Here is a 23,252-nt window from a genome sequence, read left to right as displayed (position 1 = left end):
AGGAAAGGAAGGCAGAGAAAACTGAAGAGAGCTGGGTACACCAAAGTGGAGAATGTGGTTAACTCAGAGAGAAAACAAACATGTCAAATTCAGATGTCAGCTTCTAGTTATTTGTAATTGCACAGTTGTGGTGTGAAGTTGAAACTTGGAGAGGCATTCTAAAATTCTTTAGCTAAACAATAAAAGAATAAACCCTAAAGCATCCAATGTTATAAAAAGCGCATGGGTATGTCTGGCTGCCTCTAAGCAGCCTGATATAAGCTGCCAGCCCACATGATTTTGGAAGTCCTGTGCAGTAAGATAATTAAATTGCAACCTGAATAATTTGATAAATCACTGCTTACTCACTTTAGCAATAATGGGGGTATTACTAGAAAGAAAAGAAGAATGTTTTTTGTCTGCTTTTTTAATGTCATTTATTCTTGCTTATGAAGCCTGAGAATGAGATGAGCTGAAACAGTAAACCCATTTAAAGAAAATGAGACTAAGCTTATTTCCTCCCTTTTAAGCCTTGTAACTCTCACTGTGATTAGAACTTACCCGGGGTGATGTTGCCAAAGACAAGGTTATCTCCAGGTTATTCTTTGTGGGTTTTATTGAAAAGCATTTTTTTGCTGAGTAAGAATATGGGAATGGTATAAAGAAACCAACAAATGCTTCATTTGCCAAAACCCTACAAATACAAGTAAACTGGAGTTAAATTCAAAATCAACAAGAAGAAAGGGAAGGATTTTAATAAACATAGCGCAGCATCAGACTTGGTGCCTCTCCCCAGAGTAACCTGAGTGCTGCTCTGGTCTTGAAGGGTTGGATTGTCCTTGGGAAAATACAACGAGATGAGAGTGTGGTAACCAAGCTAAGTGATGAAACTGAGATCTTGGTAAATTATAAGGAAACATTTTGAAAAGCATTCAACAGTACAAGAGCTGGGAAGCAATTATTAGTCCACATAACTTAAGCCACAGCTTGGTCTTCAAGATGCAACCCAGTTTGCGCAAATGACTGGATGTTTGAGTTAAAATGTTGGTAACCCACAGTTTAGCTTCTAGACTTCTCCTCCTCCCCTAAATAAAGCCCTCACTCTTCTATGTATTCCTCTCACTAAATAAAAAGCTCAAAAACTTAAAAAAATATGTTGGTAACGAAAAATTCCCTATGATGATCATCTTTACTCCAATTGGCTTGGCTTTGGTGTAATGTTCCCAGCAACATAAAAGAACAATATATCTGGTCAGGATTAAAAATTTTGAAACATTCTTTGGTTATACTGCAAATGAATTTAGAAATGAAACAGTGTAAGTCTATGGGACTGTGTCATTCTCTTCATTCTAATAGTCTGTTAACTTTGTGTGCGAGCTCTGCATTCCGCTGGCTTGCAAGTGAAGAGTTGTCACAAAATCCCAAGGCATAATGGTAATGAGTGCCTGTCCCCAAGCTGAACTGCTACTCAGTGCTGTGGGAGCTGCTTTATGTAAATCACTTCATCTAATCCTCACACCATACCAGGAGACAGAATTACTCCATTTTACAAAGGAGGAAATTAGAATTTAAGAGATTAAGCAATTTGTTTGCAGTCAAAGGTTTGTGAAAGGTACAGTCAGGCTTTGAACCAGGTTGGCTGCCTCCCAAATTTATGTTTCCATAAACGGCCTACCCTGCAACTGTGGCAATTGGTAAAAGTACTCAGGAATGTGGAGCAATGCTGGGGATGAGTTTCCTCAGAGGCAAATCATGATTTCTTTATTGTTAAGGTTAGAACTACTTCTCTCCACTTTCATTTTCTCATTTGACCCTGCCAGCTTTTTCTTTTACATATATTTATATGTAGTAAAATCCCATTATCTTTCTGCTGATGTTGACAAGTGTCCATCTGTCTTGTTGGCTTGGCATGGCACAATGGTAAAGAATTAGTACAGTTACTGGGAGTACAATATATATTGCAATATAAGGATAATAAATTTCTATATAACAAAAAATCTCTAGCCCCAAATTATGGCCACCAATTTATGAAAATTCCTTACCACAGGATTCTTACAAAATGAAAAGATTTGGACTTTTCTTTTTAGGATTGGTATGCTTATTATGTAGCTCAGTTTACAAGTTGAGGAACTAAATCACAAAGAAATTAAATGATTTTCCAAGTAACCTAGCAAGTCTTGAACAGAAGTGGGAAAATAATCCCCGAATAATTAAAGTTGAAATGTCAATACAACAGTGCCCAAATTGATGTAACAAGGATGAAATAATCCCATTTCTTTGTTGAAATTATAATTTTAAAAACTACTGGATACTTGGTCTGATTTTATAAATTCTACATCTTTTATATTGCAGTCTATTTTATGACTACTAAATAGTACATTACTAGTAATCTTATTTTTTTCAAACATAATATTTTCACAACATGGGATAATTAAAAACCTTATGATCATCAATACTGAGTAAATAAAGTCATTCTTATTTTGAAGACCAATATTCAAAGATCAAAGTGTCTTAAGTAGCAGACCCAGCATAATATATTGTTCCAAAATTTTTAGCTAAAGAAAAGCATTTTGTTCTTAAGTATGTTCCGAAGTGTATGTATTGAAAAGTTGCATTGTATGCCTTAAAAATGTGTATATACTGCATGTAAATGCAAACATGCAGTTTTAAAACTGTACCTTTATAAGTGCTTTAAATATTTTGATGTAGTTTCTATTGTTCTGCTCTTTATTTAAAATGAAATATGCTTTGAGAGTCAACTGAACTAGCTTCCTAAACAGGTTATTACATAGGCATACATGCATAATATGTGTTTATAATACAGCAAGAACTTTTGAAATCAAGAAATATGTATAAGAATTTCCTATATCAACTTAGACAAGAAAGCAAAGATTGATCTAATTTGAACCACTTATATTTTTTCTTCATTCTTTCATCATTTGACAATATTTACCAACTACTTACTGTATAGGCAATGAGCTTTTTTGGGGGGGATGCAAAAATGAGTTCAGCCAGGACCCTTTCCTTCATAAACTCACTCAAGAAGTTAGCAAATCATTGTAAATTCAGTCTGAAAAATGATTTTTAAAACAGCAGTATATGCACAACACAGTGATTTTAGTTTGATTTAAATGTTGTGGGGTATTTTCTGAATGTGGAATTCTAGTTCATTTAAATTCATTCAGCACTTTATGAGGCTGTTCCACTGTCTGCTGGCTTCCACTATTTTAGATAAAAAGTCATCATTCTTCCTTCTTTAGAATACCCCCACCCCACCCTGGTCATCCAGTTGTACTATTGAGGCTGTTGTTTAATTTTATTTTAGCCATTCTGATAGTTGTGTATTAACATTTCCTTTTGGCTTTAATTTGCATTCTTTAATGATGAACAATTTTCATGCATTTTTTTTTTTTTGTCATCAGTAGGTACTCTTTAGAGAAGTGTCTGGTCATATTCTTTCCATTTTCTAATAAAAATTATTTGTTTTTCACTGTTCTGAGAATTCTTTAATCTCAGTGATAGTCATTTGATCAGCCATGTGGTTTGTGAATATTTTTTCCCAGTCCATACCTTTCATCCACTTAACTGGGTTCCTCACAAAGCAAGTTCTTTTTTTAATTTTCAAGAAGTCCAGCTTACCCATTTAACTCCTATCAAGTCTAAGAATTCTTGTTCTATCCCAAGATCCCAATGAATTCCTACTGATTGCTCCTAAAACACCTTTTCATTTGTTTCAATGATCAATTTGGAACTAATTTTTGTTTAAATCTGAGCTCTAACTTCAAGTTAATTTTTTTGCTTTTGAGCTCTAACTTCAAGTAAATGTTTTGCCTTTGTATGTCAAGTTGTTCTAATGCCCTGCTGATAAACCTGTTCTTCCTCCATTGGATTGCATTGACCCTTTTGTCAACAAAAATTTGGACATATATGTGTGGATCTTTTTCTGGGTTCTCTATTCTCATCCATCGCTCTATATGTCTAACTCTGAACCAATATCACACTCATCCCTACTATAGTCAATTAGTAAGTCTTAGTATCAGGTAGAGTGATTCTTAACATTCTATTTTTCATTGTCAAATAGTTCTAGGTATTTAAAAGCCTATGCTTTTCCATATAAACTTGAAAATAAGGATTTTTTTAATGTTTGAACAAAAATCTTGCTAGGGTTTTTCTGTGCATCAATTGGGAATGGGAAGAATTGACATTATTACTGTGTTGAGTTTTCTAGTCTGTGAACATGCATGCCTCTCTATTTATTTAGGTCGTCTTTGATTGCTTTCACCATTTTTAATTTTCAGCATGTAGGTTCTGTATATTTTCATTAAGTATGCACCTAGGAATTTCATTTTCTTTGGAATGATTATAAATGGTATTGTAATTTTTAAATTTTGATTTTCACATGTTCACTGTTAGGATTAAGATATGTGATTAATTTTTGTGAATCGTTCTTGTGTCCTAAGTTCTTGTTGAACTCACTTCTTGGGTCTAAGATTATTTTTGTAGATTCCTTGGCATTTTCACAGAAAATAATGTAATCTGCAACAGTAACAGTTTTATTTTCTGTACAGGTTACATACTATTTTTCTTACATATTATTAACAAGAATTCTAATACTGTGCTTACTCAGAGTAGTGGGAAATAAATGTCCTTACCCCATTCCTGGTAGGAAGAAGGCATTTTGTTTTCACCATTAACTGTGTTGCTCTCAGGTCTCTGTAGATGCTCTTTATCAAGCTGAAAAATTCCTCTTCTATTCCTAGGCTGCTCAGAGTCTTCATCATGAATGTGTGTTGGATTTTGTCACATTGATTTTATGTGTCAGTTGACACTGTGATATTATATTGCTTAATAAATTATTTTTAAAAATTTTAAAGCTAGAAAAAAAATTCTAATGACATTTCTCAGGATTAATTATGTATTCATAGGTTATTTTAATGATATCTTAATGCAAAATAAATTAAAAGATAATGATAAAATTCTTCTCCTCCTAAATCTTTTATACAGATGCTCCTGGTCTTATGATGTGGTTACAAGGCAGGAAGCCTATCACAAGCTGAAAATAACCTCATACAAAAAGGCATTTAATAGTGATAGTCTACCAGACATCCTAGCTTAGCAAAGTAGAACACTGCGAAGTGTGAATGGTTCACCCTCATGATTATGTGACTGAGCACTACTGAGAGCTGCTATGGTATGACATCACTAGAAAGTGTTGTCCTGCATATCACTAGCCCAGGAATAGGTCAAAATTCAGAATCAAAGTGCATTTTCTACTGAACAGATATAACTTTCACACTATTATAAAGTGAAAACATTGTAAAATGAATTATTATAAGTTGGAGACCATCTATATGTTATTTGCTCTTTTTCTGACCGTAGGTATTAATTAGCTGCTAAATTATCTTTTAGTGAATTACCTTTTTTTAACTGCTTTAATATTATGCTTCTCAAACATTAGCAGACTAAATGCACATTTAAGTTAAATTAAGGTGAGTCTCAAGTTGGGATATCGAAAGTGAATCAAATTGAGAGAAGTTACTTAAAACAAATACAACAAAAACAAATGTTCAAGTTACAAAAATGGTTTTCTTATATATATTATATATATAAATATATATTTATATTTTATATCAACTGACACATAAAATCAATGTGACAAAATCCATTATATATATGTTATATATAACATAAATTATATGTATAATATATAACATATATATGTATATAACATATAACCATAAATTATTAATAATATACAATATATTATATATCATATATAATATACATTTATTATAAGATAATATATAATAATATATTGTATAATTTATGTTATAAATATTATACCTAAAATATTATATATGTTTGGGGTTAGGGAATGGGACAATACATATAATTTATTTTCAGAGAAAGAGAAAACAGGTTCATCTCAAACCCAGTTGACTTTTTTAGAGAATTCATTGCTTTGCAGGCATATACTGCAGCTTCGAAAATCACAGCAAGCTCTATTCAGAAAAAAGAAAGTCTAGTCCTGCATCCCAGGGTGGCTGCAATGAAGTTATCTTAGTGCACTCCCATTTCCTAAAGCACCAGCTTTAAGTATATCTGTGTTACACTACTGTGCTTTCCTGCAGTCTCCTCCAGCCACAGCCTGCAGCCTCAATGGCTCCTTGGGAAACAGGAAAATGCTGACAGTCGGGCGGATCTTTATCTGTAAGCAGAGCTTGCCATCCACCATCAAGGCTGTGGTTGTCCAGAGAAGACAAGGATACCATCCAGAGGGGCTCAGTGAAATGTCAGCCACAGAAATGCCATTTCTCAAAATGACTGTTTAAAAGTGTATCTAACTCCTCTAGAGTCTTCAAGATGTTTTCTCTTAGATAATATAACCATTTCTTTCTTTATCAGATTGGTCCTGGCTTGAGCTGCACTCTGAAATGTAATCATTGCAGAGAAATAGTTTAGGATTCAGTTCCATGGGATTATGCTTCCAATATTTCTTCAGCCAAAACATTTGCTTTCTCTAAAGACATAGTTCTTTTCTATGAGCTGTTTCTAATTTAAGGAAGAAGGTTAGTGTGGTCTTTGTCTTCAGACACAGACTGTGTCATTCCACAGTGGCTGATGAATGAGAGTTGTCTGGATGGTCAAAGAACGTGCAGTAATGAGGCAGTTGATGGATTTACAGTGCTGAACATGTTAAGGTTAAGATGTCTTACACCAGGAAAAAATGGTAATTTCAAAATACTGATACAGTAAACATGTTATTTTCTTATGTGTGGGATTCTTTTCCATAACCACAAAATATTACATTCCCATTATATTCTGCTAACATTGATATACAGAAATAATATTGTGGAAATAGCACTTTCTGGGAAAGAACTCTTCTTTTCTCAAAGATATACAGGCTTACAATGCCTTTTTGTCATAGGAGGAGTAGAAACATGGAACAACTATGCTATGTTTAAAGATTCAAGTGGGAGCGCCGCAGGCAGAGGATTAGCCTAGTGAGCCGCGGCATCGGCACCCGGGGTTCTAGTCCCGGTTGAGGCACCAGATTCTGCCTTGATTGCTCCTCTTCCAGTCCAGCTCTCTGCTGTGGCCCAGGAGTGCAGTGGAGGACGGCCCAGGTCCTTGGGCCCTGCACCCACATGGGAGACCAGGAGGAAGCACCTGGCTCCTGGCTTCAGATCGGTGCAGTGCGTGAGCCACAACAAGTGGGCCATAGCGGCCACTTGGCGGGTAAACCAACGGGAAAAGGAAGACCTTTCTCTCTGTCTCTCTCTCTGTCTAACCCTGCCTGTCAAAAAAAAAAAAGACTCAAGTGGGGAAATTAGAGTGAGTGCTATTTCCTATACCACTCAAATACCTATTCACTCATATCATATTATATTCACTTCAATTATTTGACTATTTTGGACAGGATTATGCAATAGTGATGTTAGTTCTCCATTGTCTTTATTGTGTGTCTGTTTTACAAGTGTAGCAATGTGCTCTATTACAATTGGATAACTCAAGCTATTTGTGTGTATATTTATGTGCTGTTACTACAGTAATGCTGTATAATAAATCATCCCAGAATCAGTGGATTATAAAGAAAGCATTTATTTTTATCACTTATGGATCTGCAGGCTGACCCACCTATCTGTATTCCAGGTTTCACACCTAGAGTTCAGGCTTAGATTAGCTTTGATCTATGTGTGTCTACTTTCTCTGTGGACCAGCAGTTACTGGGGGCTGTCGCTCCCCCTCTTCATGGAGGAACGACACTAAGTCCTGCCTAGGCTTCATATCCGAGTCATTTCTTCCCTCCTAAGTTTCATATCCGTCCTAGGTTTCCTATCCGAGTCACGGCACCATTATGTTGCTCCCCCTCTTCATGGAGGAACGACACTAAGCCCTGCCTAGGCTTCATATCCGAGTCACGGCACCATTATGTCGCTCCCCGTCTTCGTGGAGGAACGACACAGGACCCTGCGCTGTTCCTTCGTCTGCTCGGCCCTCCCCGGGTTTGCTGCTGGTTCTTCCCGGGTTGGCTACTATCCCTTCCACCTCCGTGGAAGGGCGGTTCCCCCTGCCACATTCCCCACTTCCGCAGGGGAGCGGCACACCGCCGGCCGGTTCTCTCGGGGGCTGCACGGGTTCCCTTAGATGTTCCCCATAGATGTTCCTGGTGCATGCCGTCTCTCTCCTCCTTTATAGTCCTCCTCCGCCAATCCCAACTCGGCTGCCCACACGCCGAGTACGCTGCTCTCCTCCAATCAGGAGCAAGTCCTACTGTTTATTGGTTGAACTGGAGGCAGCTGTGTAGAAGCTGTTTTCTCCTCTCCCAGCGCCATATTGTGGGAGAGCAGGTGCATAGAATAAGTCTTAATTCGAGTAACTTAGTCTAGTCCGGGTTGCTCCCCACAGGGGGCATGATCTCTTAGTGGATTCCAGAAGTACAAAAAGCCTGATTAAAAAAATAATAAAATAAAAACAAAAAAGATGCTCTTTTAAGACCTCTACCTACACCATGATTACTATTACTAATTTTCTAAAGCAAATCATGCAACCTAGTCTACCATCAAGTAAATGGAAAATGTATACAGTCCATTCTAGTACACATTAAAGAGAATAATGAAGAATTAAGAATCAACCAATCTGCTACTCCATCTATAACAGCATATGCCAAAAATTTAAGAATTCTTGTTCTGAGGCTCCATAGAACGAGAGTGTGTTTGTCTTATGGAATTATTGTTAGTAGTAGTAACAATACTACTAGTAGTAGTAATAATACTACTACTAACAATAGTAGTAGTTAGTAGCAGCAGCAATAGTAGTAGTAATGCTGTATAATAAGTGTGTGTAATGGTATTTGCTGTGCCCAAATACAATTTTTATTCTGCCTTACTAACTTGTTAGCAACAATTAGTTTTTAAAAAGTGATCAAATGTATAGCTTGAATCTGTTTTACATAACATTTAGTTTTTGAACCTAATATATTAATAGAATAAAGCCCTAGCAGCACCATTTTCCATGTACACAAACCTCTGCCTATTCACTACCCCTTGCCACCTTCAGCCCATAGCGTGGCCATATTCTTTTAACTGATCTTACCTCCTTCAATCCCATACTCTCATATATAAAGTGCTATTGTCAGATAGATTTACAGATTAAAGTGTATCCTGATACTACTACTCTTCTGATCAAGTAGTCTCGCCATTATCCATAAAATAAAAACTAAAACTCTAGAATGTAGATTTGAGACTATCTATGGAGCCTATCCTGTTTCCCTCTTCTCCATCATATAAATATTGTTTTCTCAAAATTATTTATGCTTTCCTTTTCATGTGATGTAAATTCTTGTCATTTATCCTCTGGTCAGCCTGGAGTTGCCAATCCTAAATCAATTTCTACATGATCTTTCTCCATTTATACTTCAAAATCAGATCAAATGTCACCTCTTCTTTGGAATATTCTAGGTTCTCATACACTGAAGATCTCTCCCTTCTTGTACAAATTACAAGACTTTCTTGCCTTTTTCATGAAAGCTTATCTTCCCTAAATTGTGTCATCATTATGTATTCATTACTACGAATGAACTACCAGTCATCTTTTCCCACTTCAAGAGTAAATATACTTCCTTGAATATTAAAACAATATTTAATAAGTAACTTTGTCATTCCATTAATGCCCTAAGTAATTGTTCTTTCCTGATGTACATGCCAGTAAGCTCAAGTGGTTTCCTTAAGTAGCAGTCAGTCAACACTGGAATAAAAGCTGTTTAGACTCCAACTTTAGGTTGCAGGACTGTTTGATATGATCAGAATAATTGGAATATAGTAGTACAGCTCTGTGCATTGCTTGGGTTTCAGAATAATTTTTTACTAGATACTGTTTGTGGATATATCAGGAACTGGGCCTTTGGGAGCATTTTGACTCCAGGGAAATTCTGACTGTGCAAACACTATAGTTCTGCCTAACTTAGGAGTTATGGACAGGACAGTCTCACCTATTCAATAAGTCAGCTGTAATAAAAGCCACTTTGTATATTTCTTATTCATTGGATTTGTAGTGATAGTTGACAAGAGTTGCATTTCCTGCTAAGACCTCAGTATAAAAACCTTTGTACCTCCTAATCTTGAAGAAATCCTTTCACTGTTAGCAGATAAATAATTAGAATGAGACAGATAAATGGAAAGCTATAGGCAGTGCACGTTCCTATTTTCTACCAGTGTTATTATGCAAAATGCTTGATTTTGTATAAAACTGGATTTTTCAAGATTGGTAAAATATTCAGCATATCACAACAGTTCCATGAACCCACTGAGAACCAATCGTGATTACTGACCTTTCTAAGTAAGTATATGTGAGCGAGAAGGAGGCAACTGAAGGGTTGGTGACGGGAGCAAGGTATCTTGAGGGAACTGAGGTAAGTAGAAGTAGCACCTGCATAAGCCCACAGAAGCTCAATGAAGGATCTGATGATGCTTGTAAAAGTGGGACAGAAATAGAAACTGTGCTCTTTTTTGAAGCCCTCCTTATAAAGTTTAATGTCTGGTTTATTTGTTCTGCATAGTGATATGTCTGTTTTAATGCAGGGCCTCAGCAAGGATGTGGTGGTTACCTAACAGGTGCAAATAATACATTTGCCTCTCCTGATTCCGATGCCAATGGAAGATATGACAAGTTTTTAAACTGCATATGGTTCATAACTGCACCTGCAAACAAGCTAATTAAATTCACCTTCAATACATTTGTTTTGGAGGCAGCATCTCCTAGACAAGGATGTGTTTATGACTATGTAAAGGTAAGTCTGTTTCCTAACAGAATCTACTAATCACAGATTTTATTATAAAATATTCCAGTGCATATCAGATAGGAAGTTTTGAATATTCTTAGTGCTGCTGCTTTTTACAATGACCTATTCTTCAATAATGCAACATTCAATATTGTAGATGCTATATCCTCATATCAAGTTAATCTCCACTACATATGACTCAAAAGTTTGGGGGTGGCTTCTAACATTTGCTCTAAGACTTATTCCATCTTCACTGGTGAACTGTCAAGAGATTATCTTCGGGAAGATGCTTGTGTGGAAAGGGCTACTCAAAAGACCTTGGAAAAACTCTAAAATAAATGACAATGTTATGAAAATAATAACCTATTTGTTTCTTAACTTTTAGATGTATTTCTTCTATTACCTTTAGATATGGAAGATATCTAGTTCTGAAGTCCTATTAGGTGTAAACTAAGGAACTTGTCTGTTCAATTTTTTATGATTCTTTAATATTAAATGATTATATCTATCTATAGGAATTCAGATTATAAATTTTAAGTGTCATTAGTAAATATTTACTACTGCACTGTCAGGGAAAAAATAAGTATGGCAAGATTTGTGTATATGAGGAACTCAAGTCTGATTGAAAAATTAAGGGTTGACACATGCAAATCGGCAATAAAAAGTCCAGGGTAGTAAACATTTAATGGTAACTAATGTGTTAGATACTTGCATTAAACTTGAAGCAGTGTGGAAGTTTAAAAGTGAGGAAAATTAATGATAATTTGATGTGAAAAAGGAAAATTTCATAGAATGAGGCTCAATTTAAGTCAGGAGAGAATTCTAGTCAAGATGAACATTAAAAAAGATGTAGAAGTTGGAATGTGCATATTTTTGAAAGAGTGAAGAAGTTGACATAAAGCAGGATATTGCTAAAGAGCAGTGAGAAACAAGTAGAGAAATACTTGGATTTCAAAGGATCTTGAAGTCAAACTAATGAATTTAGATTTCATTCAGCTGAAATTAAGAAGTGATTGAATGTTTTTCAATTACTGAGGACAGTATTTTAGGAAGAGTAACCAGAAATTGCTCAGGGTGGACTGGAGGGGAGAACACACAAAGAGCTCCAGGAAGAGGTCCTTCTCAGATGAGCAGGCCCTAGAATCAGGCAGGGTAGCCATTGTAGACGTGACAAGATGTGTGCAAGAAAAAATTTTAAGTTCTAGGATTGTCTTAAATTGTAAAGAAATTGGGTTTAAAAGGAAAATAAAGAAATATCGTAGATGGAATTCACATTTGAGTACAAAATTATATACTTATAATTTTACTATGACAAGCACTAAGTTTAGGAGACCAGAAAAAATGTCAATAATAATAGGAGACCATGATTTTCTAAGATATTAGCAAAATTTTTGTGATCATAAGACAAATGAGATAAAAGTAGGCAGAAAATGGAATATGGAAGGGTGGCCCAGTAAGAAGACAGCACCACAAATAGGGAGGAAATGTCAAAGGGTGTTACTGAAGTCAGGGGGAACCAAACCCTCTCACAGAGAGGCAGCAAGGACCAAGAGGGCTGTGCTCTCACTCACCGCAGAGTCTTGACAAAACTGGGAAGACTGGAGGAGTGTAGTATCACTGAAGTCAAGGAGGAAGCTACTTTTACAAAAGTTGTGTGGTCAATGCTATTAAATTACAAATCAGAAGTCAAGAAAGTTCAAGTTGAAAAACAAATTCATTCCTTTGGATGACAGCCATTTTAATAAAGTACTGAGATGGAAGCCAGATTAAAGGGAGTTCATGAAAGATGAGAGATAACAAAGAATGTGAATTCAGGTTGAATTCTTTTCTAGAGACCAAAATGGCCAGAGCAGCCCTAATGTTGATGCTTAAGACTGTTCAAGAACTCTGCTTGTACAGAATGGTGTGCTTTTACAGACACTTTGTGTACTCAAATCGAATTTTGCTGCTGGATAAATTTCCTAATCTGCCTGATCTCTCATCCCTTCATCTATTAAAACATTAAATAATGGTAATTATGCAAAGCTGCTTTGAGGATAAAAATGACACATTTTAGCATGGTCAGCATTGTACCTTACTTAAATTTAAAACAAATTTACTCCTTTCCCTTTGAGTAAATCTAATATACATGGAAACTATGGAATTATCTCTTCTTAAAATATTAAAAATATATCAATTTGCATATGAATTATTACAAATTTAAATTCATGTAAGATTACTTGCAAATGTTCCTACTAGGAGGAGTTGATTGGATTTTCTATGAATGTGGTTTAATAATGTTATAAAGCAATATGTTATTGTCTGAATTTCCTGATCATTTCAGACAGAAAGAGTAGTATCACAATCAAGAGTTGTTTTCACAAAATATCTTTTTTTCTTTCAAAGAAATTCTTTTCAGTTCCACTCTTGTTTTCTTGGGAAAGCAGTTTCCCTCAATTTGGAAACTTTTCCAAATTCTAGTAAGCTGATAGGCCAAAGAATAGATCTAAAAATGTAGAATTTAGAATCTCTTTATTAATGAGATTCTCTGTGATATATGCTATAAATAATTACTTTTAGATTTTTTCTTAGGGATGATTTTTAAAAATGTCTTTTAAGCAAAGTTAACTTAATTCAGCTCTAAGGTTAGATAAACAAATAAAATCATTCCAATCACATTATTCACCCATGATTCTATCACCACTGATCTAGGAAGGACTGAATAAGATAACTGCAGTACAGAATGAGTTGTGTATTTCACTGAGCAGTTGCTGTTGGAGTCCAAATCTCATCCATCTCATGAAAGCGTTGGCATGATTATGTGGCAGGTACCATACTTGGCACTGGAGATGCTGAGACTTAAAAACGCACCCTGAGGAGTGCAACCTCCTCAAGGAGCAGTCAGTAAAGTGGAGGAGACTGACATGTAAGTAAAGAACTTATTCTAGAACATCACAACAATAATTAACACGAACATTGTAGACAGTGGAGCAGAAGAGGCCCTGGCTGACTTCATTTGGAGGTTTAGGAAGGTTTCCTAGATGGAATAACTGAAATGGATTTCACAAAACACCGGAAGCCCACTCCCATTGTTCACCTTCACAAAATTAGGAGGCACATGGTGGAACTGCTTGCTGTGGCAGGAGGAAGGGAGAGCCTGTGAGCTACATCAGCTTGTGTGTCACTTCATTCAGTCACCCAGCAGTTCAGGCACTTCTGTGCTGAGCAGTGGGGAGGCAGCTGGGAGGACTCAGTGCTAGGAAACTAGCAGCAAGGAGATGGCCCCTTCCTAACATCTCCCAGGGTTTCCTCAGTCCAGCCTGTGCTGCTGTCCACAGCCCATGTTTCACAATGCATAACTCCCATCTGAAGTTCAGATAGCCTATACTATAACCCATTCATATAGATAATTTCAAAAATGAATATAATGCACGTAGTGCAATGCAAAGGATATCAAATAGTGTCAATTTCCACATGTAAATATTCTGACATAAATGTGCTGTCACATAATAAAGTAATAAGATTCTTCTCATGTGCAGAGACAGGGTGAATGCAAAAGTATAAATTTATATGGCTCTAGGTAGGTTGTATTTTGCCACTTGAATACCAGTAGGTGCATCACCATCTACAACATGAATTTCCAAGACAGTGGGAAAGCTCAAAACAAATGGTTGTAAGTAAAACAAAGTACAGCCTTCCCTCAATTTACACAGTAATTGCATTTCTGGAAATTTGGTATATATAAAACTGCAAAAATATTTTTGTGTTTGTATATAGAATGGATTTAGGTTCTGGAATTAAATAATTACAAAATTATTTTATACACATGACAGGCCGTTCAAAAATCATATGGAATATAGATTAAATCTGTCCTGTGGATTGTAGAATAGGGTTCTGCAATGTGGCTCTAAACACTAAATACCAGTTATATCCTCCAAATTATTGTGGTGTCCCCCAAACACCATACTTGAGTAAAACACCCCTAGAGGGTGGTGATAACCTCACTAAGAACCTCTCTTAACCTACTGGGTTAAACCATTCATGCTGTGGTTAGCAACTGGGGAAAGAGGGACTGTCCACCTTCAGGAAGAGGATCAGCACTCAATGTAGGCATCAGATTCCTATCTTTCTGAGGTAGTCCCTCCGTTCATTCACTTATTCATTTAGTTCTCATTTAATAAGTGTTCATTTGAGTACCTTCTTCTTTCCCCACATTGCTCCAAGCACTGCCAAAGGCTTGATAAAGGCTTAAAAACAACGCTACGGTGAAAGTCCCTGTACTTGCAGAGCTGATTCTAAGTATTGCCTCTTTGTGTCTCTCTTCCTGAGACCACTGAGATTAGTCTAACGTTTTGAAATGAGTCAGAGTTCAGCCCTAAAAAAATCACCCCCCATTCTCCTTCCCACACCAAATTATGCTCTAGCTGTTGTTCAGCAAACCCTATCAGAGGTTCTGCAATAAGATCAAAGAATTCATGCAGATAGATACTCTAGTATACAACATAAAGACATTCCAAGTGAAAATATGAAAATCTGAGGCCCGGCGCCGTGGCTCACTTGGTTAATTCTCTGCCTGCGATGCCGGCATCCCATATGGGCGCTGGGTTCTGGTCCCAGTTGCTCCTCTTCCAGTCCAGCTCTCTGCTGTGGCCCAGGAGGGCAGTGGAGGATGGCCCAGGTGTTTGGGCCCCTGCACCCGCATAGGAGACCAAGAGGGGGCACCTGGCTCCTGGCTTCAGATGGGTACAGCGCCAGCCAGGGCGGCCATTTGGGGAGTGAACCAACGGAAGGAAGATCTTTCTTTCTGTCTCTCTCTTTCACTGTCTGTAACTCTACCTGTCAAATAAAAAATAAAAATATAAAAATCTTATCAAAATTCCCAGGAAAATTTTAAAAGATAAACTCCTGGGGCAGACATTTGGCTCAGCAGTTGGCTTGGGACACCTGCATCCCAATTTGGAGTGCCTGGTTCGACCCTTGGCTCTCTGCTTTCAATCGAGCTTTTGCTGATAATACCCTGGGAGTCATCAGAATAAGGCTCATGTAATTGTGTCTCTGTCTATCACATGGGATACCTAGCTGGGGTTCTGGGCTCCTGACTTGGCTATGGCTGTTGTGGACATCTGGGAAATAATTCAATGCGATAGAAGATCTCTCTGTCCCTGTCTCTCTGCCTTTCATATAAAATGAAAATACATAAAAATAACTTTTAATAAAAATAGTTTTAAAAGATAAAGATCTAAGGATATTACACTTAAAGTACTAAGTTAAATTTTTTTTGAGATGTATTTATTTGAAAGCCAGAGTTACACAGGGAGAAGGAGAGGCAGAGAGAGAGACAGAGAGAGAGGAGAGGTCTTCCATCTATTGGTTCACTCCCCAGTTGACCCCAATGGCCGGAACTATGCCATTCCGAAGCCAGGAGCCAGGAGCTTCTTCCGGGTCTCCCATGCGGGTGCAGGGGCCCAAAGCCTTGGGCCATCTTCTGCTGCTTTCCCAGGCCATAGTAGACAGCTGGACTGGAAGTGGAGCAGCCAAGTCTTGAACGGCGCCTACATGGGATGCCAGCACTGCAGGCGGCAGCAGCTTTACCTGCTACACCACAGCGCCAGCCCCATAAGTTAAATTTTAAAATGATTAAAATCCAATGTGGCCGGCGCCGTGGCTCACTAGGCTAATCCTCCGCCTTGTGGCGCCAGCACACCGGGTTCTAGTCCCGGTCGGGGAGCCAGATTCTGTCCCGGTTGCCCCTCTTCCAGGCCAGCTCTCTGCTGCGGCGAGGGAGTGCAGTGGAGGATGGCCCAAGTACTTGGGCTCTGTACCCCATGGGAGACCAGGAGAAGCATCTGGCTCCTGGCTCCTGCCATCGGATCAGCGCGGTGTGCCGGCCGCAGCGCACCGGCCATGGTGGCCATTGGAGGGTGAACCAACGGCAAAGGAAGACCTTTCTCTCTGTTTCTCTGTCTCTCTCTCTCACTGTCCACTCTGCCTGTCAAAAAAAAAAAAAAAATCCAATGTAAAGTCTATTGCTTTTGTTGATTAAAAATGCATAGAAATTAAAATCCAAAATGTTATTCCTCTTGTTTCTTTAGCTGCTCAAATTGATGACCCTTACATATTTCCTTCAGGATCTTTAGATTCTAATACTATTAAAGAGTTATTTTTAAAATTTTCTTACAGTATCTTTCTAAATTTTTTAAACATTGAAAAGATTTTATTAACAGCAAGTGTGCATATTCATCCTGTACAGCATCACATTTCAGGACATGTATACAGTGTGTGCTGATCAAAACAGGGTAATCAACATTTCCCCCTCTTTGTCACTTCTTTGAAATTGGAGCCTCGGAGCTCCTCTCTTCTATTTGCTTGGAAAACACACAAGAGGTTGTTGTGAACCATAGTCATTCCACTTTGGGTGTAACACCACAACTTATTCCTGCTATCTAACTGATTTGGTACCTGTTGGCCGACCCCCTCTTATCTCACTCATCCTTCCCAGGCTCTAGTAATGAGTTTTTCTAGATTCCACATATGAGAAAGAACATATGATATTTGTTTTTCTGGGTCTGGCTTATTTCACTTAACATGATGTCTTCCAATGTCATCCATCTTGCTGCAAATGACAAGGTTTTATTCATTTTTTTATAGATGAACAGTACCACATTTTCTGCTAGAGTTTTAAAAGTTGAGAAAACACAAAATTCTTCTTAGCACTTATCCGTATTTTAAAGACTTAGGACACAATGCAAATTCCAGCCCTAAAGCAGGATTCCCATGAAACATAGTCTCCCAATGTGGCTGCATATGATTGTTCCAGTCCTGAGAGCACCATTTACATATTATAATTTATATTTATATTATATATTTCATATAGTGCTATCCATTTATATCCTATTTGCTCTATATTATATCCTAGTCTATATTCATATATTTATATATATTTATATATTATATTTATATTCATATATCTATATATCTCAATATTTATGTATTACATATACATTTATATTATATAAATATATTTATATATTCCTACATTTATATTATATAAATATTCATATATTATTTTTATATTTTATATATTTATATTTATGTGTAAATATATTTTATTTATATTATATATATTATTTATATTATATATAAAATCCTACCTATAGCCTATTTGTCCTATATTCTATCCTAGTCTGTCTGTATATATGATTATACCTTGTACAAGGCACCACCTTGGACATGCAGAACAACTCTACAAAAGTCCATGGTGTAGATTTAGTGTTAGCAGACAATGGAAGATCAGATGAAGAAGATCTTTATTAGGACTGCACAGGAGTCAAGGAGCCTATGGCAGCTCTCCAAAGGGTACAGTTGTCCTTCTCAACTCGGGCGAGGTCTCTCTGGGACAGGCAATGAACAAATGCAACATCTACCTGGGACTCACATGTGTGTAGTTTCCTACATGCAGTGTCTTCTCCCTCATATCTTCCTTCTTGTTTGCAGTTATCTGTTCACAACCCAGATCAGTTCCTCTAACTCTTGAAGGATGAGGTCTCAACTCCTTAGCATTGAGCAGATGGCCTCTTACAGCCGTGTCCAGTGGCCTCTATAACTTCTGTTCTCTCTCTCCCAGAGAGCTGGGAGTTGTTGGCACACACCACGCATTTCATGCTGTATGACCTTTACCTCCTGTCCATCTGGCTGGCATGCTCTTTCTGTTCTGTAGGTCTGTAGGTCTGCAGGTCTGGAAGGTCTCCATTTTTATGGACCAACTCAAGTGTCTGTGATTCCATCATCTGGGTTGCCTGGAAACACTTCCATTCTTCTATTGTAGCACTTTTATCTCCTATTTTATATATCATTCACATACATACCATAAATATGAATAATTGTATACATCTGCATATGTACTTCTATATGTATACTACTGTACTATAGACATACAAATACAGTATTCATATGTATGTACACCAATACACATATGGGGCTTTCAAAAAGTTCATGGAAATATGTATTATAAAAATACTATGCATGGGTTTTAAAAGTTACTTGTACCAAATAAATGTGTCTTTTCTCATCATGTTTCCATGAGCTTTTTAACATCCCCTTGGCTATGAATTCATGGATGATTCCTTCCATTGTTTCATGAGCACTTCGAAAGTTCAGAAAGTGCTTTTATACAACTTTGCATGCAGAGGACTTAGCATAGAGATCTGGCTCACAGTTGCACAGAATAAAAATGCTTGCTAATATGAATGTGATCCTAAGGACAGTAGTGATTATAATGAAATTTTAACTTGTTTACCAGAGAAAGTATATTACTTCAATCTTGGCAAACGCACTCCTCTGTAAAATGAGGGGTTAGATTTCAGATCCCTTGAGTCTCTTCTGACTGTAAATGCACTAAGATCGTGTTTCAGTAAGAAACATGGTGCCATCTAGTGGTAAATTTGTTCTTCTTTGGAAATGACTGTTTTTGACCATTTCTGTTTTACCTAGTAGTGTGTTAAAACAGTGTCTGTGATTATGGTCATTCTGAGGTCTCTGACACACTGCAGTTCTGTTATGAATTCAATGTTTGAAGCTACACCGACATAGATTTTGGAAATACAATGAAGCCTCCTCAGATGGAAAGAAATATTAATTTTCTAGTAATATGTTTGAGAGAAATCCAAGCCCCTCCTATTTCAGCGGGTGTTTGAAGGTTGTGATGGATGGAAATGCTCTGGGCGCTGGTAACACCACAGTAAAAGGGTCAAAGGATTCCCAACCGCAGGGTTTACATTCTTGTTGGGAGAGAGACCAGAAAAGGCAAATGCATCAATAAACAGGGTACATTTTCATTATGATAAAATAATAAAACAAATGACTTTGGTGAGGACAACATTGGATAGGGTTGGCCTCTCTGAGGAGACAACACTTGAGTTGAGGTCCTATGACAAGGAACTGTCAATCACTGGAGAACTGAGAAAAGCCTGCCCCTGGAAGTGCAGAGGCCCTGGGCAGGGAACACCTTCTGGGTTGCAGGGCTTGAAGGAAGCAGTGAGGGGGAAACCTGAGAGCAGGCACAAGCAGATCAGGTGGGGTCTGCACACCATAGTAATGACTGGTGAAGTGCACCTGCTGGAGCCTTTCAGGCAGAGCAGGTGCATCATTGCATTTTAAATTGCAAACACTCGCAGCTGGGGGAGAATACTATGGGCCCTGTGTAATCAGATCCATGTAGACAGTGTCACCACGACGAAGGTGAAGGGGTAGCCCAAAGAGGGCTCTGGGATATATTAGGGAGGAAGAATAGAGTGGATGACAGTAGAATAGAGACAGAGAAGGGAGAGAGAGGGAGAGGAAGGAGAGGAGAATCAATGATTGACATGTTAGACTTCAGTCATTTCTTGACATAAAGAAGACTTGGGGAGAACAGTTTTAAGAGGGTGGTGCTGTGGTTGGCTTGTGTCCCCCAGGTTCATGCATGTGTTTAATCCCCCAATTCATACATTGTTGATACATGAAGGTGGGGTCTTTGGGAGGTAATTTGGGTTTGGACCCGTGATGGGGTTAGTGGCTTCCTAAGAAGAGAGGTGTGAGCCAGCACGTTCCCACCCTCTCACCATGTGGTGCCTCTTGCCATCCCACAGGCTGTGGGGAACAGGGGTCTCACCAGAGGCTGACACCTTGATATTGAACTTCCTGGCCCCCCAAAACTGTGACATTCTATTGTAGGAATACAAAATAGACTGAGAGAGGTGGGTGGTGGAAAAGGGGGGTCTGAGCACCTAATCATTTATTAGATATTTATTGAGTGCCCTGTTTGTGCCAGACACTTCTAAAACCTAGGAACATAGCAAAATCTTTGCTTCCATGGAACTTGCTTTCTCTTCAGTGAGGAAGACAATAAAATAAGAACCAAAGGGATCACATAAACAAGAATAGTGTCTGCAAATACTAGCTGATAGAATAAAAAAGGGAGAGAATGATCCAACATGGGAAGTGAGATACACAGCAGACCCATAGAATGGCAGATGTCCTAAACAGCACTCTGGCCTCAGAATCAGCCCTTAAGGCATGCGGATCCAGCTGAAAAGCCCATGAGAGTATTTCAGGCATGGAAAGCCAAGACACTCTGGGGATAAAAAAAAAAAAATAAATAAATAAATGAAAGATCTCCACGAGTGAGATCCCAGTGGAAAGAACGGGTCATCAAAGAAGGAGGTACCTTTCTCTGAAGGGAGGAGAGAACTTCCACTTTGACCATGGCCTTGTCTAAATATGATCAGAGTCAGTGAACTCAGGGGGCTTCCATAGCCTTGGCAGCTCATGACAAGAGCCTAGGGTGATTACTGAGACCATAAACAAGAGTGTCAATTTGTTAAGTCAACAACAAGAGTCACTGTGCACTTACTCCTCATGTAGAATCTTTGTCCTTAGTGTGCTGTACATTGAAATTTAATGCTATAACTAGTACTCAAACAGTATCTTTCACTTTATGTTTCTGTGTGGGAGCAAACTGTTGAAATCTTTACTTAAAGTATGCTAAACTGATCTTCTGTATATAAAGAGAATCGAAAATGAATCTTGATGTGAATGGAAGGGGAGAGGGAGTGGGAAAGGGGAGGGTTGCGGGTGGGAGGGACGTTATGGGGGGAAGCCATTGTAATCCATAAGCTGTACTTTGGAAATTTATATTCATTAAATAAAAGTTTAAAAAAATAAACAAATTAAATATAAAATAAGTAGTATAAACTAGTAAATATATAGTATGGAGAAGGTAATACTTGCTCTGAAGAAAAATCAGTAAGAAAAGAGATTGGAACTTTTGGGAGAGTTTAAGCAAGGGAAAACGTTCCTGACTCTGCTAATTGAAAGAATGTTAGAGAACAAACTCTGTAGCTATCCAGGGGAAGAGGGTTCTAGGCAAAGGGAACAGCAAATTCAATAACTAGGAACCAGAGTGCACCTTTGTTGCTCAAAGGAGCATTGTGAACGAAGTGAAGATAATAAGAGATGAAACCAGAAAGGTCAAGGTTAAAGAGGGGTGCAGATGCCATTAGGCCCTGAAGGCTTTTGTCATGGCTTTGGCTTTTATAGAGAGTACATGGGAAGCAGGTAGACAGATATTTAGCAGAGAAGTAGCTTGGTCAGACTTCATTTGAATAACATCTCCAGCTGAAATTTTATTTATTTATTTATTTATTTATTTTTGACAGGCAGAGTGGACAGTGAGAGAGAGACAGAGAGAAAGGTCTTCCTTTGCCGTTGGTTCACCCTCCAATGGCCGCCGTGGCCAGCGCGCTGCAGCCGGTGCACCGCGCTGATCCGATGGCAGGAGCCAGGTACTTATCCTGGTCTCCCATGGGGTGCAGGGCCCAAGGACTTGGATCATCCTCCACTGCACTCCCTGGCCACAGCAGAGAGCTGGCCTGGAAGAGGGGCAACTGGGACAGAATCCGGTGCCCCGACCAGGACTAGAACCCGGTGTGCTGGTGCCACAAGGCGGAGGATTAGCCTAGTGAGCTGTGGCGCCGGCCTCCAGCTGAAATTTTAAGAACAGGAGAGGCCAGCGCCTCGGCTCACTAGGCTAATCCTCCACCTGTGGCGCCAGCACCCTGGGGTTCTAGTCCCGGTTGGGGCACCGGTTCTGTCCTGGTTGCTCCTCTTCCAGTCCAGCTCTCTTGGCCTGGGAAGGAAGTAGAGGATGGCCCAAGTGCTTTGGGCCCTGCACCCGCATGGGAGACCAGGAGTGGCGGCCATTTGGGTGGTGAACCAACAGAAAGAAGACCTTTCTCTCTGTCTCTCTCTCTCACTGTCTAACTCTGCCTGTGCAGGAAAAAAAAAAAAAATAAAAAAGAACAGGAGAAAGAGAGATGGGCAGAATAAGGGAACTCCATTAAGAGATTTCAGTGATAATCCAAGCAAGAGATCAGAGTGGCTTGGAAAACATGTTAGGCTTCATACCAGATTTTTACTGAAAATCATTACAAGAGAATCAAATTACATTCAATTCTGTTCCTGAATGAAGACTGGTTCTATGAATACCAATGTGAAGATTCTTATTCATGACCTATGGTGACTTTGCATCCAATTTAGTGTAAAATATGCAACTTCTTTGTGAATGATGGAGCAGTAATCAATTGTTTTTCTTTTCAGTTATATGATGGGGAGAGTGAAAATGCCAACTTGGCTGGAACATTTTGTGGTTCCACTCTACCTGCTACTTTTGTCTCATCTGGTAACTTCCTTACAGTTCAATTTGTCACTGACTTAACTTTAGAAAGGACAGGATTTAATGCTACATATACTTTCATGGATGGTGAGTAAATTGACTTTTATATATTATGAAATATAGGTGTATTTATGTACTAAATAGAATATCGTGCTTATTATATCTGAACTCAATGTTAATTACCAAATTCAATGTTAATTACTTTCTAAGTGAATTACTAGAGACTAGGCTATTTATCCTGTGTTTACTCTGTGGTTCAAATTTGGTATAATCGATATATACTCCAAATTCTTAATAGAATGA

At 38.2% G+C, this 23,252-nt stretch overlaps 1 protein-coding gene across 1 annotated transcript in view; it reads left to right on the top strand.

The window, feature by feature from the left end:
* The window catches only part of CUBN (cubilin), a 288,990-nt gene that overhangs the window by 249,123 nt on the left and 16,615 nt on the right, over positions 1-23,252 (top strand). Inside the window, exons 60-61 of the mRNA XM_051820614.2 lie at positions 10,560-10,768; positions 22,874-23,036. Of these exons, the coding sequence (XP_051676574.2) occupies positions 10,560-10,768; positions 22,874-23,036 (372 nt within the window). The remainder of the gene's footprint in view (positions 1-10,559; positions 10,769-22,873; positions 23,037-23,252) is intronic.

This window comes from Oryctolagus cuniculus, chromosome 13, assembly GCF_964237555.1.
Source record: "Oryctolagus cuniculus chromosome 13, mOryCun1.1, whole genome shotgun sequence".
Taxonomy (NCBI): domain Eukaryota; kingdom Metazoa; phylum Chordata; class Mammalia; order Lagomorpha; family Leporidae; genus Oryctolagus; species Oryctolagus cuniculus.
Note: the sequence above shows the minus strand (reverse complement) of the source record. Positions and strands in the feature narration are given on the sequence as shown.